This window comes from Populus euphratica, unplaced genomic scaffold (genome assembly GCF_000495115.2).
Source record: "Populus euphratica unplaced genomic scaffold, PopEup_1.0 scaffold297.1, whole genome shotgun sequence".
NCBI lineage: Eukaryota > Viridiplantae > Streptophyta > Magnoliopsida > Malpighiales > Salicaceae > Populus > Populus euphratica.
The window spans coordinates 31869-48123 of record NW_011500180.1 but is presented as its reverse complement, the minus strand read 5'-3'; the positions used below and the strand labels follow the sequence as shown (position 1 = coordinate 48123).

Below are 16255 nucleotides of genomic sequence, written 5' to 3'. Positions count from 1 at the left end.
ACTAAAATCATCACTTTAAAAGGTTAATATTAGTTGATGTTTGAATTTTTTTATCTTTTTTTAAGTTGATTTATTTCAAAATTGGTGTTCTTTTCTTTTATATGGGTTTATCTCAATTTTATGCTCATAATTGCATGGTTTACAAGTTAACTTAAATTGTTTTTTTTGTTGTTATGGAATTAGTCTTGGCTATATGACTAGAGTCATCTATTTCAAAAACTAATTCAGATTAACTTTTTTTTCTTTATTTAAATTGAATTATTTTAATTTCATTATTCAATATTTAATTTGTTTGAAATTAGTCTTCTTACTTATTTTTTTATTTCTTTTCTATTAAGTTATCCTAATAGTTTTTAAGAGTTTTGTTTTCTTTATCCTATCTAACATCACTATCAAATTTAACGATTATATTAACAGGAACTTTTGTTAATATTTACACTTATAGCATGTTAATATATATATTATCAACATATTCATAGATAAAAATAGTTTATTGATGATAAATATACTGATGAATTTAATGACGGATAAAACACTTTTAAAAAAATTTAGTTATTTTATTATGTAAGTATCTCCATCAATAAATTTAAAATATCATCAATGAAAACATCATATATAATGTCATCTATGTTTTTATTTGTTCACCGATATATCTATTGATAAATATAATATATCACTAAGAAAATATCATCTATAATTTCATTGTAAAGTTAATAGTAGCGGTAGCATTTGGAGTAATTGTTTTCAATTCTCTCTAGAATATACCAATGAAGTTGTTCCATTAGTAATATTTTAAAAACATTTTAAAATATATATATATTGAACATAAGTAGAAAAATAATTAAGAAAATTAATGTAATATAAAAATCAAATATTTATTACATATTTAAATATTTATTTGTTGAAATATAATAAATCTAAAATAGAGGTGGCACTAGAAAAAAAAAGAGAAAAAGATTAGTCGTCGTTAGGACCGTGGAGTCAATTAAGGGATCACATATATCACTCATATGTAATCTTATCTTCCTTACTAATTGGTAGAATTCTTCATAATCAGCATTGAGTCATTCACATTTTACATTAAGCAAGGTTATCCGAGCATGTACTCGTTGGCTTAACGTCACTACAAATTCTAGAGTTTAAGTGCTCGAAATTGATTGTGAGCATCCAATAATCGAAGCACTACAGGTTGTCCATAAGTTTTTCATCGTATTGCAAGCATCCAATAATCGAAGCACTTCGAGTTGTTCATAAATTCTCAATCATAATGTTAAAGAATTTATACACCTAATTTTTATTGGATCCATTAAATAATGATGTCTATAACTACAAATCCAAATTAATATCTGGATGGGTTAAAGAATTATATTCGTATCTTACCTTCAACCGGCTTTTATATATATCCTAAAAAAAATATTCATCAAATTTAAAGAAATAATAACTTAATTAAAAAATAATTAAAAACTAACCTACCATACAAATGTTTACGTTTAACTATCTAAAAATTATGACACCCTTTTTTGCGGTCATTTGCATTCAAAGAATTCTAAAAGAAAACATGATCTGTGAAATCAAAGTTATTTGAGGATAAAATTAATTTTCAGAAAAGTTGATATCAGCCCAATAATTAAAAATGTTTTATTAGGGTTTCCGAATATAAAATTCATTGGTTCAAATATATTCTTTGTTAGATGGGTACCGGTCAGGAGGAGGCAGTGGCTATACTCGGTTTATTTATTTATTTATTTTCATGAGCTGGTGATGGGAAAATATATATAACCGAGCCCATATAGGATAATGGTCCAACGACATTCGGACAGAAACTGGCTTGGCATAAGGCCATGTAGGATGGGCTGGGTATCCAACGGGCCATATTTATATCCATCAAACAATTTTTATATATTTCACATTTAATATTCAAAATTATAATTAGCATAGCTTAAGATTCATTATTTCACACGGTTTTTGTTTTAATTTTTTGGGATTCTAAAGCAATAATTATATCAAACACAAGTCACCAAAACAATAAGTATTTATCCTAAGTTTGAATCAAATCAATTACCCATCAAGCTACTGTTTTTTTTAATTTAATTTAATTTTATTTCAGAAAAACATTTATTGAATTTTACTAAATTCATTTTTCTTTACTACAGGCTTAAAAGTTTTTAAATATTTTTAATTTTTTCTTTCCTTCCTACAACATTTTTATTTTTATTTTTAAAACTTGATTTCAAGATTTTGCATAATGAAGGGTATTTGACATAGCATATGGACAAGAATAATTCATTATTATTTTTTAATTGGGTTGTTATAACTTCCATTAAAAAAAAACTAATTCTCCTATGAAGACTCGGATTATTATTCATTATAATATAATATAATGATGAAATTTCTTTTTAATCATTAAATCTTATAAGCATGTGATGAGGGTAAGGTAGCCTTTTTACTATGATATAATTATTTTTTACAAATTATATAGGGCTAGATTGGTCATTTCTTTTTTTCACAATAAAATTATTAATTAATCCTAGAATAAAAAGTTATAATGCATATTATTAAGTGGTGTTTTATTCTTTTCAATTTTTTTAGAATAGTACAATTATTTTAATATCGTTAGAGACAATCAACATAATTATCTCATAACAGCTTTTTTATTATGTTATATTGGTTTAATTGTAAATTTAGAAGCTACTTAAGGGAATTGTTGTAATTTACATTGATTAAATATAATAATAAAAAGTTATTGATATGTGGTTAGGCTCTACTGTTCAAATGGCGTGTGTGAGGTCGCTTAATCACCATACACTACCTTCTGATACAGCATTTAAAAGGTCTTAATGCCTCTTAACATGTATTTAGTTCGGTCATTTCTTTTTTTCTTTCCTCACCTTGAATTTTGTACTAGCCCTTTTAAAAAATCAAGTCAACCCCTATAATTTATTTTTCATTCACATATGGTCTATATCCTGAATCAATCAAATTGTACTACATTATTAATTTATTATTATTTTTCATACACGTCTAAATTTGAAGCATGTAATATCTTTTATTTAATTGGGTTTTGCATCAAAATTTTCATTCATTTGTCACCTTATTTTCAATATATAGTTTTAATCAAAAAAAAATTTAACTCACTTAAAGTATTCTTCCATTAACTATTCCTACCATTTATTTATTTATTTTCACATTCTTATAATATTTCTTCACTTGTTCATATTTTGAATACATCAAATAAGATAAAGAATATCATTTCTCAAAAATAAAACATTCAAAACCTCATTCCTTTATTTCCTCATCCTTAGTTACAAGTCTATTTCTTCAAACTTATTTTTTTTTTAATTACTACTTAAATTCACTATTTCTATACTATTCTACCTCAATTCCATCATGTTTACTATTTTTTTCAAAATCCTTAAATTCTCAAAAGAACCCCAATTTAAAAAGTCAAGAATATAAGAAATTAAATCAAATTTAATTGTCATTATTTGATAATTTACTCAAATAAATTCAAAAACACTTCATTCAAGTAAGAATCTTAATTTTTCATACTTACAAGTCTAAATTCTCCCAACTTTTCTTTTCCTCCTAATGTGGCCAGTCTTCCTCACCTTTCTTATATCTTTCTTTTCTTGATTCTTCTTTAAGCTAATGTTTTAATTTTTCAAATCTTAGAAGTTTCAAATCTCTCTCACACTTTTTCTAACATTCTTCTCTTGTTTTTTTTTCTTTTCACATTTTTTCACTACCTAGTCGATAGTTTATAACATAAAAGGAGCTTATTTGTTTTATTTTTAATGACAAATAACTATTTTATCCTTAATGAGTCCTTTTGCTTCCATTTGACAGTCCTTAATTTTTTACTAGCACTATCGACCTTTGTTCATCCTAAAATTTTAACCAGATTTTATTCAATGTATTTTTATGATCTCTCATAAAATTTTAGCTCAATCTGATAGTCGAATTTAAAATTACATTGAATAACATAAAACTAGTCAAATTATGATTTTTTATCAAATTTCTGAATTTATCTAAAATTTTTAAAATTTTAACCTAAGCTAAGACATCATATTAGAAGGCTCAACGTAAATTTGCAGAATTTTCTGATAACCCAATTGATAGTTAAGAATTGTTTTTGTTATATATGAAATTAATCTCGAATTCATGACTAAAATCATCACTTTAAAAGGTTACTATTAGTTGACGTTTGAATTTTTTTATCTTTTTTTTAAGTTGATTTATTTGAAATTGGTGTTCCTTTCTTTTATATGGGTTTATCTCAATCTTATGCTCATAATTGCATGGTTTACAGGTTAACTTAAATTATTTTTTTTGTTGTTATGGAATTAGTCTTGGCTATATGACTAAAGTCATCTATTTCAAAAACTAATTCAGATTAACTTTTCTTTCTTTATTTAAATTGAATTATTTTAATTTCACTATTCAACATTTTATTTGTTTGAAATTGGTCTTCTTATTTATTTTTTTATTTTTTTTATTAATTTATCCTAATAATTTTTAAGAGTTTTTTTTAAAAACAATTATCCTCCATGGGTGTTTTTCTATCAAATTTGATTTCTATTTTTTTTTCTTTGACAAGCTTTTTAAATTGACTTTTTTTATTATTTCATTCTTCAAAATTAAAATAGTTGGAAAATAAGTATCATGATTGAACTCAGTTCAAGGAATCCATGATTTCCATGATTAAGAAGTTTTTATGGTTAACTTGGGTTGACTCATATTTTTTCTATTGTTTTTTATTTTTTTTTATCATTTCATCCTTCAACATTAAATTATTTGATAATTGAGTTTCATGATTTTATTTAATTTTCTTTTAAATGCAGTCATCCTTGTATCACAACGGAGTCAGAGATTTTGCATTTTGACCCGAGTGAGTTTGGATCGAGTTTTTTTTATCTTTTTTAAATTATACTATTTCTTAATTGTTTTTTCCTTCAACATTTTATTTATTAGAGATTGATCTTGATGTTTTTTTTGGGTAGAGTTATCATATATTCATATGATTTATTAAGGAAATGGTCTTTAGACCTTTTTTTTTCTTTTACTTTTTTTTATAAGATTATTCTAATTTTATATTTATAATCATGAAATTTATTAGTTAATCTAAATTAACTAGAATTGTTTTTTTGATTTCTCTTTTCAACATATAGTTGTTTCATCATCAAAGTTGGCTTAGATTGGATTCTTTTTACCCTTGTTATTTTTTCATTTATTTTTGTTATATATTTTTTAATTACATTATATAAATTACCAATTAAACTAATGATTCAGTCTTAAATTTTTCTCCAGAGGAATATTTTATGTTGAAAACATTTTTACCCGGGGCCACAAATCTAGCGGACCATTAAATTGAGGATGAGGGTGGCGGTGCATTAAAATGAGAAAGTAGTATTTATATACACGTGGAGCACAGAGGGATGATGAGTACAGCTTCGATCCAGCTGTTTCAACACTTGCTTGACTTGATACCTTGGTAGTCGTATTGGACACGTCTAAGCTTAGGGCGGTTTAACTCTTTTAGGTTTTGTTAGCTTACCCGTTAAATCATTCCACCTACAATTTAACACGTCACGTCGAACAGAAATTTATCCCCTGAAACTTTCCCTGTACTTTTGTCCTTCTTTATGGAGATTTCCTCCCTTCAACCCGTTCTCGACGATTGTGAGAGAATGTGGTGGTTTAATGTATTTTTTATTTAAAAATATATTTAAATAATTTTTTTTATTTTTTAAAATTATTTTTAATATAATATATTAAAATAATTTTAAAATATAAAAAAATTTATAAAAAGAAAAAATCTTAATGTTACATTAACAACTCGCTAGAGGGACCATTACACGGGCATGGATGTTAATTCACAAACATTAACAATGTTTTTCAATTATTTTATACATTATATGCGCAAAACAAATCTGATGAATATTCAATTTTTTAATAAAATTTTAATATTATCTCATCATATTTATTATTTTTTTCCTGAAATATTATTTTGATATATTTTTTTTAAAGCTTGCTTTTAAGATCATGTTTTTGTTTGAAAACAACACATGCAATTATAAAAATATGTTTTTGTTGAAACATTCAAGAGATGTATTAATAAAAAAAATATTGTTTAAATTGAAAAATATATTAAACTAGCAAATAACAAAAATGCTTACATTTTTAATTGTAAATGTATTATATAATTTCTAATTTTTTTTATCATTTTCATATAGTTGTAGAGAAATAATCGATTTATAATCCTTTTATTTTTTTTAATTAAAACTTCATTTAGTGATTATAATGACTTTTTACTTAAAAAACAATACTCCTTATAATTTTTTTGTTTATCCATTGTAAAAGAAGTGTGAATAACATAATTTAGTTATTTAATTATAAACACATGAATTTTTCTTTTTTATTCCTAGTTTTTATAGTTTTTCTAAATTTTTTCCTAGTTGTTATTGCTTTTTATTTTTCCTTGAACCATGTAGCTAATAATAATAAAAATTGTTGTTAAAACAAAAGGAAAATACATTAATCATAAAAGACAATTTAAATGAAAAAAAATATATTTCTTATTAATAATTTATATTTTTTATAAATATCTACTTTTAAAATCATTTAATTAAATAAAAATTAGATTTGAGATAACAAAGTTACTGAACCTCGTTAGGAGCATGATTCAATTTATAAATTAAGTGGATTAACTCGGTTTAAATAGGATCAATTTAAAATATCATAATTTTGATATTTAAAACAAAACAAAATTAATTTCAATGTTGTTTTTTAAATTAATTTATTAAAAAATCAAACTAAATTTTAGTTAGGTTGACGGAATGATGAGTGTATATATCAAGTTAATTAAAACACATTTAATTAATTCTCTCCTTGTTTACTTTTGAGACATGAATTATTATAAAGATCGGATTGACTGACTAGTTACAATGTATTTTTACCACCAAACTTAACTAAATGTAGTAATTTTGGTGAAAAATTATCACCGGATAAGCATGAGCAACTGACTCATGTGATCGTTGAGATGACACCATATATGTACCTATATTAAAAAAAAAAAAATTAAAAAAAAAATTCAACTACTTCTGTTAATATGCAATTTTTATCAATCATATATTGACTAACAAGAGCCAAATCACGTCGATTATCACACATGATGTTTTTCCAAGTGTCACGTTTTGTATAATTTTTCCTTACCTTAACTATGGTTTCCCATGGTAATACGATCATTAGCTTTCTTTTTTATTTTATTTTATTACATGCTTTGACCCCTTAGATCTCTCATGCTGTCTAGACTACGTTCAAAACATGTGGAAGGGGTCCCACTCCAACCTGGCTGTAAACCGCATTATAAATAAAATATTTTAATAGTTATTCTTTAAAAGATATTTTTTATTAAAAAATATATTAAAATAATATGTTTTTTTACCAATTAAAATCATTAAAAAATTTAATTTCAAATATTTATTATTTTAATACACAACGAAACACGTTATTAGTTTGGCATGTAAAACTAGAGTCTTTTAACTAATTTAAAAAATATTTATTTGTCAAGAGAGATATGTTTTCCCTTTTAAATATTATAAAAAAATTATATTTGTTGATGTATAAGCTTATTAAAATTAATATACATTTTTTTAATAAAATCTGTATATTTTTGTATTTTAAAAGTATTTTTAAAAAAAATTAATTTTTTTATTTTTTATTTATTTTAAATTAATATATTTTTAGTATTTTTAAATTATTTTGATATGCTAATATTAAAATAATTTTTTAAAAAATAAAAAAATATTAACATTTATTTTGATATAAAAAATTATCTGTGGTTGCTTGGATTGCCGTATGATCTTGGTTTGCATTCTTGTCAAATTAAACACTTGATTGACGTATGTAAACTCAAATATACTTTAATGTGTGTTTTAATTAAAAAGATGTTGAATTTTGAGTGTTATGCGCAATGAATTCTAAACTTGACTTTTTTATCACTTGAGGTAACTAAAAATAGTTTTAGGAGACACATGTTGTATGCTAAGTGGACAATGTGTTGTCCATTATTTTCTTTTACATAAAAAAAATAATCAACACCCGAGTTCAATAATCTAAATCCTCGAATCTAGTATTCTAGGCTCCAAAGTTGGATTTGGCCAGTGTTGGGGCCTCCCTTTTAAGCCTAGACACACATGAACTTGATTCCCATCCACTTTTCTTTCCTTTTATTTATTAATTATTTTGATTTTTCATATTTTAAAACTAAATTATCTTTAAATAAAATAATTAAAAAGATGCTATAATAATTATTTGATCATGCCATACTTTTTGTAAAAAATAAAAAAACTATTAGAGCTTTTCTTGTAATATTAGTAATTACTTTATAAATTATTAATTATGAGCGCAAAATATTAAAAAAATAAATATGTATGGATACTTAATGAGAATAAAATATTTATTTTTTTAGTTTTTATATATTTTTTATTTTCTCTTAAAGTCACATAAGATTATCATGTTAAATTTTTGTGGGTAAAAATATATATTTGTATTCAATTTGTAGACTAAAATTTTTTTTTAATTAAAATATAAAAATGTTAATATTTTTTGCACAATAGTGCTTATGGGTATTTTAAAACCGTCATGTGTAGATCGTCATAACTAAATAAAAATTTATTTTAGATAAATTATATAAATAACTTAATAAATATATTTATAAATCAATATAATAAATTTAAGTTTAGGAGAAAGTTTGGCCGCATCTTGACTATTCAAAAAGATTTTCTTGAGATTGTTTTTTTTAAAGTAGCTATAAAATTGCTACTTAATCGTTATATTTTTAGATTAAATTTTTTTTTGAGGCTCTAATTTTAACAGTTTTGGGTATTTTTTTAAGAATCAATTAATCATTTTAATCAAATAATTATTAAATTATTTTTTAATTTAATATTAATTAAAATTTTATCATGAATCATAACGACAATATCTAAAAATATATCATTTCACCGACAATTTTTTCCTACCATATCATTTCATCATTTATTTGTATTTTACGTGCGAAATGCCAAATTAATCCCAAAACTAGGTGGCACTGCGCTAGAATATTCGTTCACTTTAGTGCTTGTGGATTTAGCATGGAAACACGATGGACGATATGCAATGATCCCAGCATAGCTACGTAACAACAGTATCTGATTAATTATCCATATTTAAGAAAACAAAAAATTAATACCTAGATAATAGGAGGTCCACGTACTCAACATTGAACAAATAATCACAGCCAATAAATATATTTTTTATTAAATAAATATTCAAACTAATTTATATTTATCACGATTAATTTTATAAATTTTAAAATTAATAATTACATAAATCTTTAATTATCTTGAAGTTTGTGTGAAACTTAAATTAATTGTTAGTAAATTGCACAATAATTAAAAACATTAATAAAAATAATATGATTCGTCAGGGCATGTGCTGCCTACACAACCATTGACTTTGTGAGGATGTACTAGGTTGTAACTTTTTAGATTTAAGAAGTTGTGCGTCTCAAGCTTTCTGGATACGGATTTGCCACATGAGCGTCTCCTGTGTTATTTTTAAAAATAAATTCATATTTTGTCAATTTTTTCCGTGGTACTATTTGTTATATATATATATATATATATAAACTCTTTAAATTTGTCTCTTCTTAGATATTTTCCTTCTATATTTTATAAAACTTATCCATCAATCCATAACGTATGCTATTTTGTGATTTTAGTAATTTCTTAACTAATAATTTCGTTTAATACAAAAACTCATATGATATTATTTCCTGCAATAAAATATTTTAATGATTTTCTTACCTGCCTCCTACTCCGTCCTTGATACCAATAGCCTGTCTTATTACAGATCATATATTTAAGAATGTTGTTGTTGATGTTGTATTAATTATATGAATACGCAGGTAGTTGTTTTAGGCTGACCAAGACAATATATTTGAATAATAATAATATAAAAAGAAGCGATGTATTAACACGTGTCATTCATTCAAACCAAGAAAAATGAGCACATGCAACTCATTGCCAGCATCTCCCGCACTTAAATGTAACTACGAGGAAGCTCCCTTCTACTCCCAGAGCAATCACTCCCATGACATGTCACGTCTATTTATAGATTAGCGCGCACACTCTCAGTTGCTAAAACCCACAATTCTACGATCATCGCTACTCCACTAGTACAGTACTGCCATAATACCATTCATCAGTAGACACAGCCTTAATTTCTTCTTCTTTATTGCTACAATGGAAGGAAGAATCGTGGACGGCCATCTTGGGATTAGTCCGCCGCGATATAGAGGTGTACGACAACGGAAATGGGGGAAATGGGTGTCCGAAATCCGGGAGCCTGGCAAGAAGACAAGAATTTGGCTTGGGAGTTATGAGATGCCTGAAATGGCAGCGGCCGCATACGACGTTGCAGCATTGCACCTTAGAGGACGTGGGGCGCAACTAAATTTTCCTGACATGGTGGATATTTTGCCCCAGCCAGCGAGCTCTAGCGCAGAGGATGTGCAAATGGCGGCACAAGAGGCTGCTTTGCTGTTTCGGAGACCAATGAAATGCTCGGAGGCTGTAAGCGGCGATTCCAGTGTTGGTGGTGGTTTAGGTCCTGTTAGGGTTGGGTTGTCACCAAGCCAAATTCAAGCTATAAACGAGGCACCATTGGACTCACCAAAAACGTGGATGGAGTTAACTGGGGTTCTTCTGCTGGAAGAGCCTATGATCATGAGTGATGATATTGATGTTGAGTATAGAGATGAGTGGGGAGAAATGCAACATGACTCCATTTGGGATTATTAATCGTATACAATTATTTATTAATTTCGTGTTATTTCGTGCTGCTGCTGCTCTGCTCTTATTATTATTATTATTATTATTATTATTAATTATGATAAATTGACTAAACTAATGTGATGATGGGATTGATCAATTTAAAAACTAGCTAATTTCTCCGATATTAAATTAGAGTCAACAAGATTTAATTAAGCTTTCTCCATCCATTGATCTTTTTTATTTATTTATTTTTTTTAATTTTCGGGAGAGAGAGTTTTGCTCACTTGGAGAAGTGGGGAGGATTGGCTCTTTTGACAACTTCGGGCTCTATAAATGATGCATAGAAAGGCATAAACTTTTGAAGACGTCTTTTAGCGTGTTAAACACTTGAAGAGAGCCTGGAAAGTGTATTATTTCCTTTTAATTTGCACAAATTGCCTTCTTGTTTCGATGCAAAGGACAAGACTTCTGCCTTCAATGAATCTAGCTTCTTTCGTTCATGCTTCATGATATCCAATCTTCATCTTCTCTTAATTATTTTTAACCATTAATTAAATGCAATAACTGAAAAAAGATATATAAGAAGAAGAAAAAAAAAAGGGAAGGAACAGAATAATAACTCGGTGAAACATTTGGTCTCAATAAATCTGTGAACACATTATCCGAATGGAGATAAACATTGAACTGAAATTTTAGATTTTAAAATTATTTCCTTGTTCTTTTGTGTTGATTGTCTTATTAAAAATAACTTTTGAAGTTATTTATTGTAATTAAAAGGTTGAGAAGAGTTTTTGGTTATATATATATATATATGCACTTAGCAGAAGGGCTGCATTTAAGGAAGCCTCAAGACTACAGAGACCAAGGACAACCATGTGCTCCAAAATCCGGGCTCATGTGGTTCTCCCGTGAAAATTTAAAATTAAAATTATAAAAAGTGTGAGAATGGTACCAGAATAGTACCACTAACCACATTTTTAAACCCAATCTAATTGTGCTGATTTACCTCGGAATTATCCCTAACTAGGTTTAAAAAAAATTATTTTAATTTTAAGGGGTATAGTTGAATTGATCAAATTCTAAATTTATTTTTCAGAGATCAACAGTTTGAATTCTAGAAACCTCAGAATTACTAAAAGCTTATATGATCGTTAACTTTAAAACCTATGAAATTAGTTGAGCTGTACATAAGTTAGCATTGACACCTATATTAATAAAAAAAGAGTTAATTTATAGTTAATTAATTAATCAATCAGGTTCAATCTTGACTTGATTTACCAATTAGGTTAACTCATAACTCGATTAATTCAGTTAAAACTTAATCTTTCTTTAAAAAATTACTTCAAAATTGACGAGTCAATCTTTTTTACTTGATATTTTTATGCTTTAAAAGTGTCCTGCAGACCCAATTTATTCAGGCTCAACTATAAGTCAAGCTCAAGGCATTACGAGTCTAGCAAGCTATCAACTTCGATATACTTAGGTTTCGTTATAAGCTGAACCCGTGAACTGTGAATCTAATGATATGTTAGACTCATTTCCTCTAAGTTTCGCTATGCGCTAGACTTAGGTGGTCTAAAAGATTCATCTTATGATCATAGGGTTCTATCTTAAAATTATTGACATGACCTATTCATGTCACAAATAATTATATCTTTATGTTTATAATTATATAAAAAAAATCTCATAAAAATTTATCATATTTTCATCTTATTAATGTTTATTAAGTATATAAAATGGATATTTATTTTCTATTAATGATATGTAAGAGATCATTTTCTCTTATTACTATAATCAAACAAAAATGATTCTCTAGTCTCTCTACTCTACAAAATGAGAAGTTCAGATAATATAAATATATATTGAACCATCTAGTAAAATATATATTTTTTCTATTTTCTAAATTTATATATCTTAAATTTTAGAACATTAACCACATAATAATAAGAACAAACACTTTTATTTTTAGAATTTAACCAATAATAAGAACAAACATTTTTATTTTTAGAATTTAATTTTTTATATATATTATTATTATTTAAAATTATTAAATTTTTTTTATATATTATTATTATTTAAAATTATTAACTTTATCATTAGATGATGCCAAAATTTCATTGATAAGGACTATTTAATTTATAGGAATCTGGACTCCTTCTATCAATTTTGTACTTATTGGGATAATGAAAATAAAATACTGACATTAACATATAATTAATCACCATTCAAATACTAAATAATTTTATTTATGAATATATTAAATTTTAAAAAATTATAAAAAATAATGTTATTATAACTTAAAAATACATCTTTTTCGTTATTGATTAGTTAATTCAAGTTAACAAATTTTCTTTAAATCGAGTTAGGGACGTGTTTAATAACCTTAAAACTATAGTCTTGCATGCATTTTTCCACGGAAGCTTTTCAACCAAATTTTACTTGATGATAGCAGTTAAAGTATTGCCCAGAAACCCAGGATTTGAAATAACTGATAAGGTAATTTGATTGCTGCCCGGTAATTTCAATTTAATCTCTCTATTTTTAATAATCTCAATTTGCTAATTGTGTTATCCGATTTTTATTAATATTATTTAATAAGTAATGAAGGTCTAATCCTTCATCAATATCTGAAGTAAAATAAAATAAATTAAAGAACGCATAGAAATTAGACACTTTAATTACCGGATTCCATAATCACCTCACTGATTTTATTACCTGTAATTTCAGTTCTTTTTTATTCTTCATATGAAAATATTATTTACTATGAATTATGGACCATTATTACCTATTAATTAGATGAATTTAACAAATATCAGATATATAAAATATAATTATCAAATTGAAAAATTATATAAAAAGGAGGTGAAACCGAAATTTTTTAATAAATAAATTATTTGGCATGTTATTTTAATTCAAATCTGAAGGATTACTAAACAATTTCATTCACCATGTCTCCCTTTTTTCCAAGAAAAGTCAATTTCTTCTTATCTGGTTTTCATTGTCTAAAACTTTTTTTAATTATTCAGAAATTATTTGCCAAGGTGGATGGATATACCAAATATTTATTAAAAATTTCAATTTTTTTATTTTTAAAATTGATTTTTAATATTTTTGAATTATTTTAATATTAAAAATAAATATGTAAAATAAAAAAACTTATTTTAATATATTAAAAAAAAAACATTTCAAAAAACACACAGCACGACAATATCAATCATGCTATCAGTTAGATTTAGCAAAGCCGTCCAAATCTCTCATGGGCCAAGCAGGCATGACTTTTGAGAGTAATAGCAAGCCAGTCTCACCGCTACCGTTGACCAGACTACGAACCCTTGTTTTGTTCCTTTTTTGTCCTTTTTACCGTAGACCAAACTTCAGACTTAAAGAAGTAACAAGTAAGAATTAATTATTAATAAATAAGCATATGCACCTTTTTTTAAAAATATAATTGCAACATTAGATATTACTCTAAAAGGCAAGGCTTTTTCATGGTATAAGGTTTTATTGTTTATCTTTTCATATATTATTGTTGATAAATTGTATAAAATTTCATGTTTTTTTAATTTGATCCTCAATTTTTTCTGGTAATTTAGTCTTAATTAAAAATCAATTTATTTTAATTTCTGATAAAAAGATAAACTAAAAAAAGAACCAAAATAAAAAAAAAACCAAATATTAGTGGCATGCCATAAATCTCCCAAAAGATGCACTTTAATAATTGAACTTTAAAAATCACATAAATTATACTTTTAATACCTCAATATTTTTTTTCAATTTAATTTTAATACAAAAATTTATTTTTATTATTTTTTAATCCTTAGTTGAGAATGGAGAGAAAGGTCGCTAGATTTTAGCGTTAAAGGGAGAAAAATATAGTTGACACCGATTTAGACCATCAAATTAGATAATATTTATATCAAATGGTTTCATTTGATAAAAAGAGTTCATATTATGTATTTTTTTTTACCTTTAATGTTCATAAAAAAACATATCTGAGCTCTGATAAATTTTGATTTTTAAGATAGTTTTTTGAAGCCATAAATAAATTTATTACAGGTCTTACATTGCTTTATTGGTATTTTAGGTTAAAAGGGGGTTGAAAAATATGTTTTGTGGTAAAAAACACTTGAGTTTCAAATTTTTTGGCTATTATAGTCACTAGAATTTTGGAAAATTAGACGACATTTTATCTAAAAAGTTTTTCCAAAAAACATTGACCCAGACAAAAAAAATTAAGGGTCCAATTGTGCGAATTTACAAGGACAAGCTCGTCTATGGGCCTTGACAAAATGGTGGCCTTTGCTCTTTTTTTTTTGTCTAATTCTTTTTTAAATTAATGATTTTCTTATGGTTTTCTCTTCATTTTTTAAATTTATATTTAAATTCATACTCATTCTCTCTTTTATTTTGTTTGGAGAATCTCTTTTAAATGACAATTATTTTTTTAGTTATGTATTTAAATTTGAAGAGTTTTTCCTATTCATTTATAATTTTCTTATCTTTTGTATGGATGAACTTTATTTTTTAAAATAAAAAAATATTTTTTAAAAATATTTTTAATATATAAAATCTTAGATGATATTTTTTTATTTTATTTAATCAATTTAAAGTAATATGAGGAGAGCTATTAGCCATAAGTTTCTTCTATGGATTTGTGTGTTTGGTATTGCGATAGCTGTTATAGTTGTGATTTGAAAAAAATTATTTTATAAAAAGTACTTTTAGTTGAGGTTGGTTTGGAAAAATATATATTTGGTTAAAACTATAGTTGGTTGAAATTGAGGTTGGACAAAAAATAGTTTAATGTGTTTTGTTAAGAATGCTTTTGAAATTGAGGTTATAAAGTAATTTTAAAAAATATATATTAATATTGATGGTTTTTAATTGAAATATTGTAGATTTAACTATTACTATTATATCATGAAATAAATAATACTTTCTATAAAATATTTTTTATTGTTCTATTAAATTTCTTAATAATACAACAACATCAGGTAAAATATAATAAGAAACATGGAATTGCGATCAAATTTTGTAAATACTATATTATTAAGCGATTTCTGTTTAATTTATACAATATCATTAAATAATTTGAAATACTAATTTTTTAAATAAAAATAATTAAAAAATGAAAAATAATTTTTATTTTACTGAATCGGATTCATTCAATATATTTTAAGCTTTGAACCGGAACTAGTCTAATTAAAATAATATAATAGGCTATACTATTCTTAGAATGAATAGTTTAACATGTATATATTATTTAATATTATTAATATTAATTAATTAATATAAACAATATGTAAATATATGTTGGTTATTATTTATTGTTGAAACAAAAATAACCTTAATTGTGTTTGTAATATAATAAAAAATGGGATCTATAAACAATAAAATGTTTTTTTTTTTTAACTAAAAATACAAAAACTATATCTTGT

The 16255-nt window shown here is 25.0% G+C and overlaps 1 protein-coding gene across 1 annotated transcript; it reads left to right on the top strand.

Annotated features, from left to right (window-relative positions):
- The first annotated feature begins 10153 nt into the window (after positions 1 to 10153).
- On the top strand, positions 10154 to 10844 carry LOC105111501 (ethylene-responsive transcription factor ERF022-like). Its single transcript, XM_011006869.1, has one exon. It carries the CDS (start codon positions 10287 to 10289, stop codon positions 10842 to 10844), a length of 558 nt encoding a protein of 185 aa, XP_011005171.1. The 5' UTR covers positions 10154 to 10286.
- The last annotated feature ends 5411 nt before the right edge of the window (positions 10845 to 16255 follow it).

Coding starts and splice junctions, on each gene's coding strand:
- LOC105111501 (XM_011006869.1), top strand. CDS start 10,287: ATGGAAGGAAGAATCGTGGACGGCCATCTTGGGATTAGTCCGCCGCGA.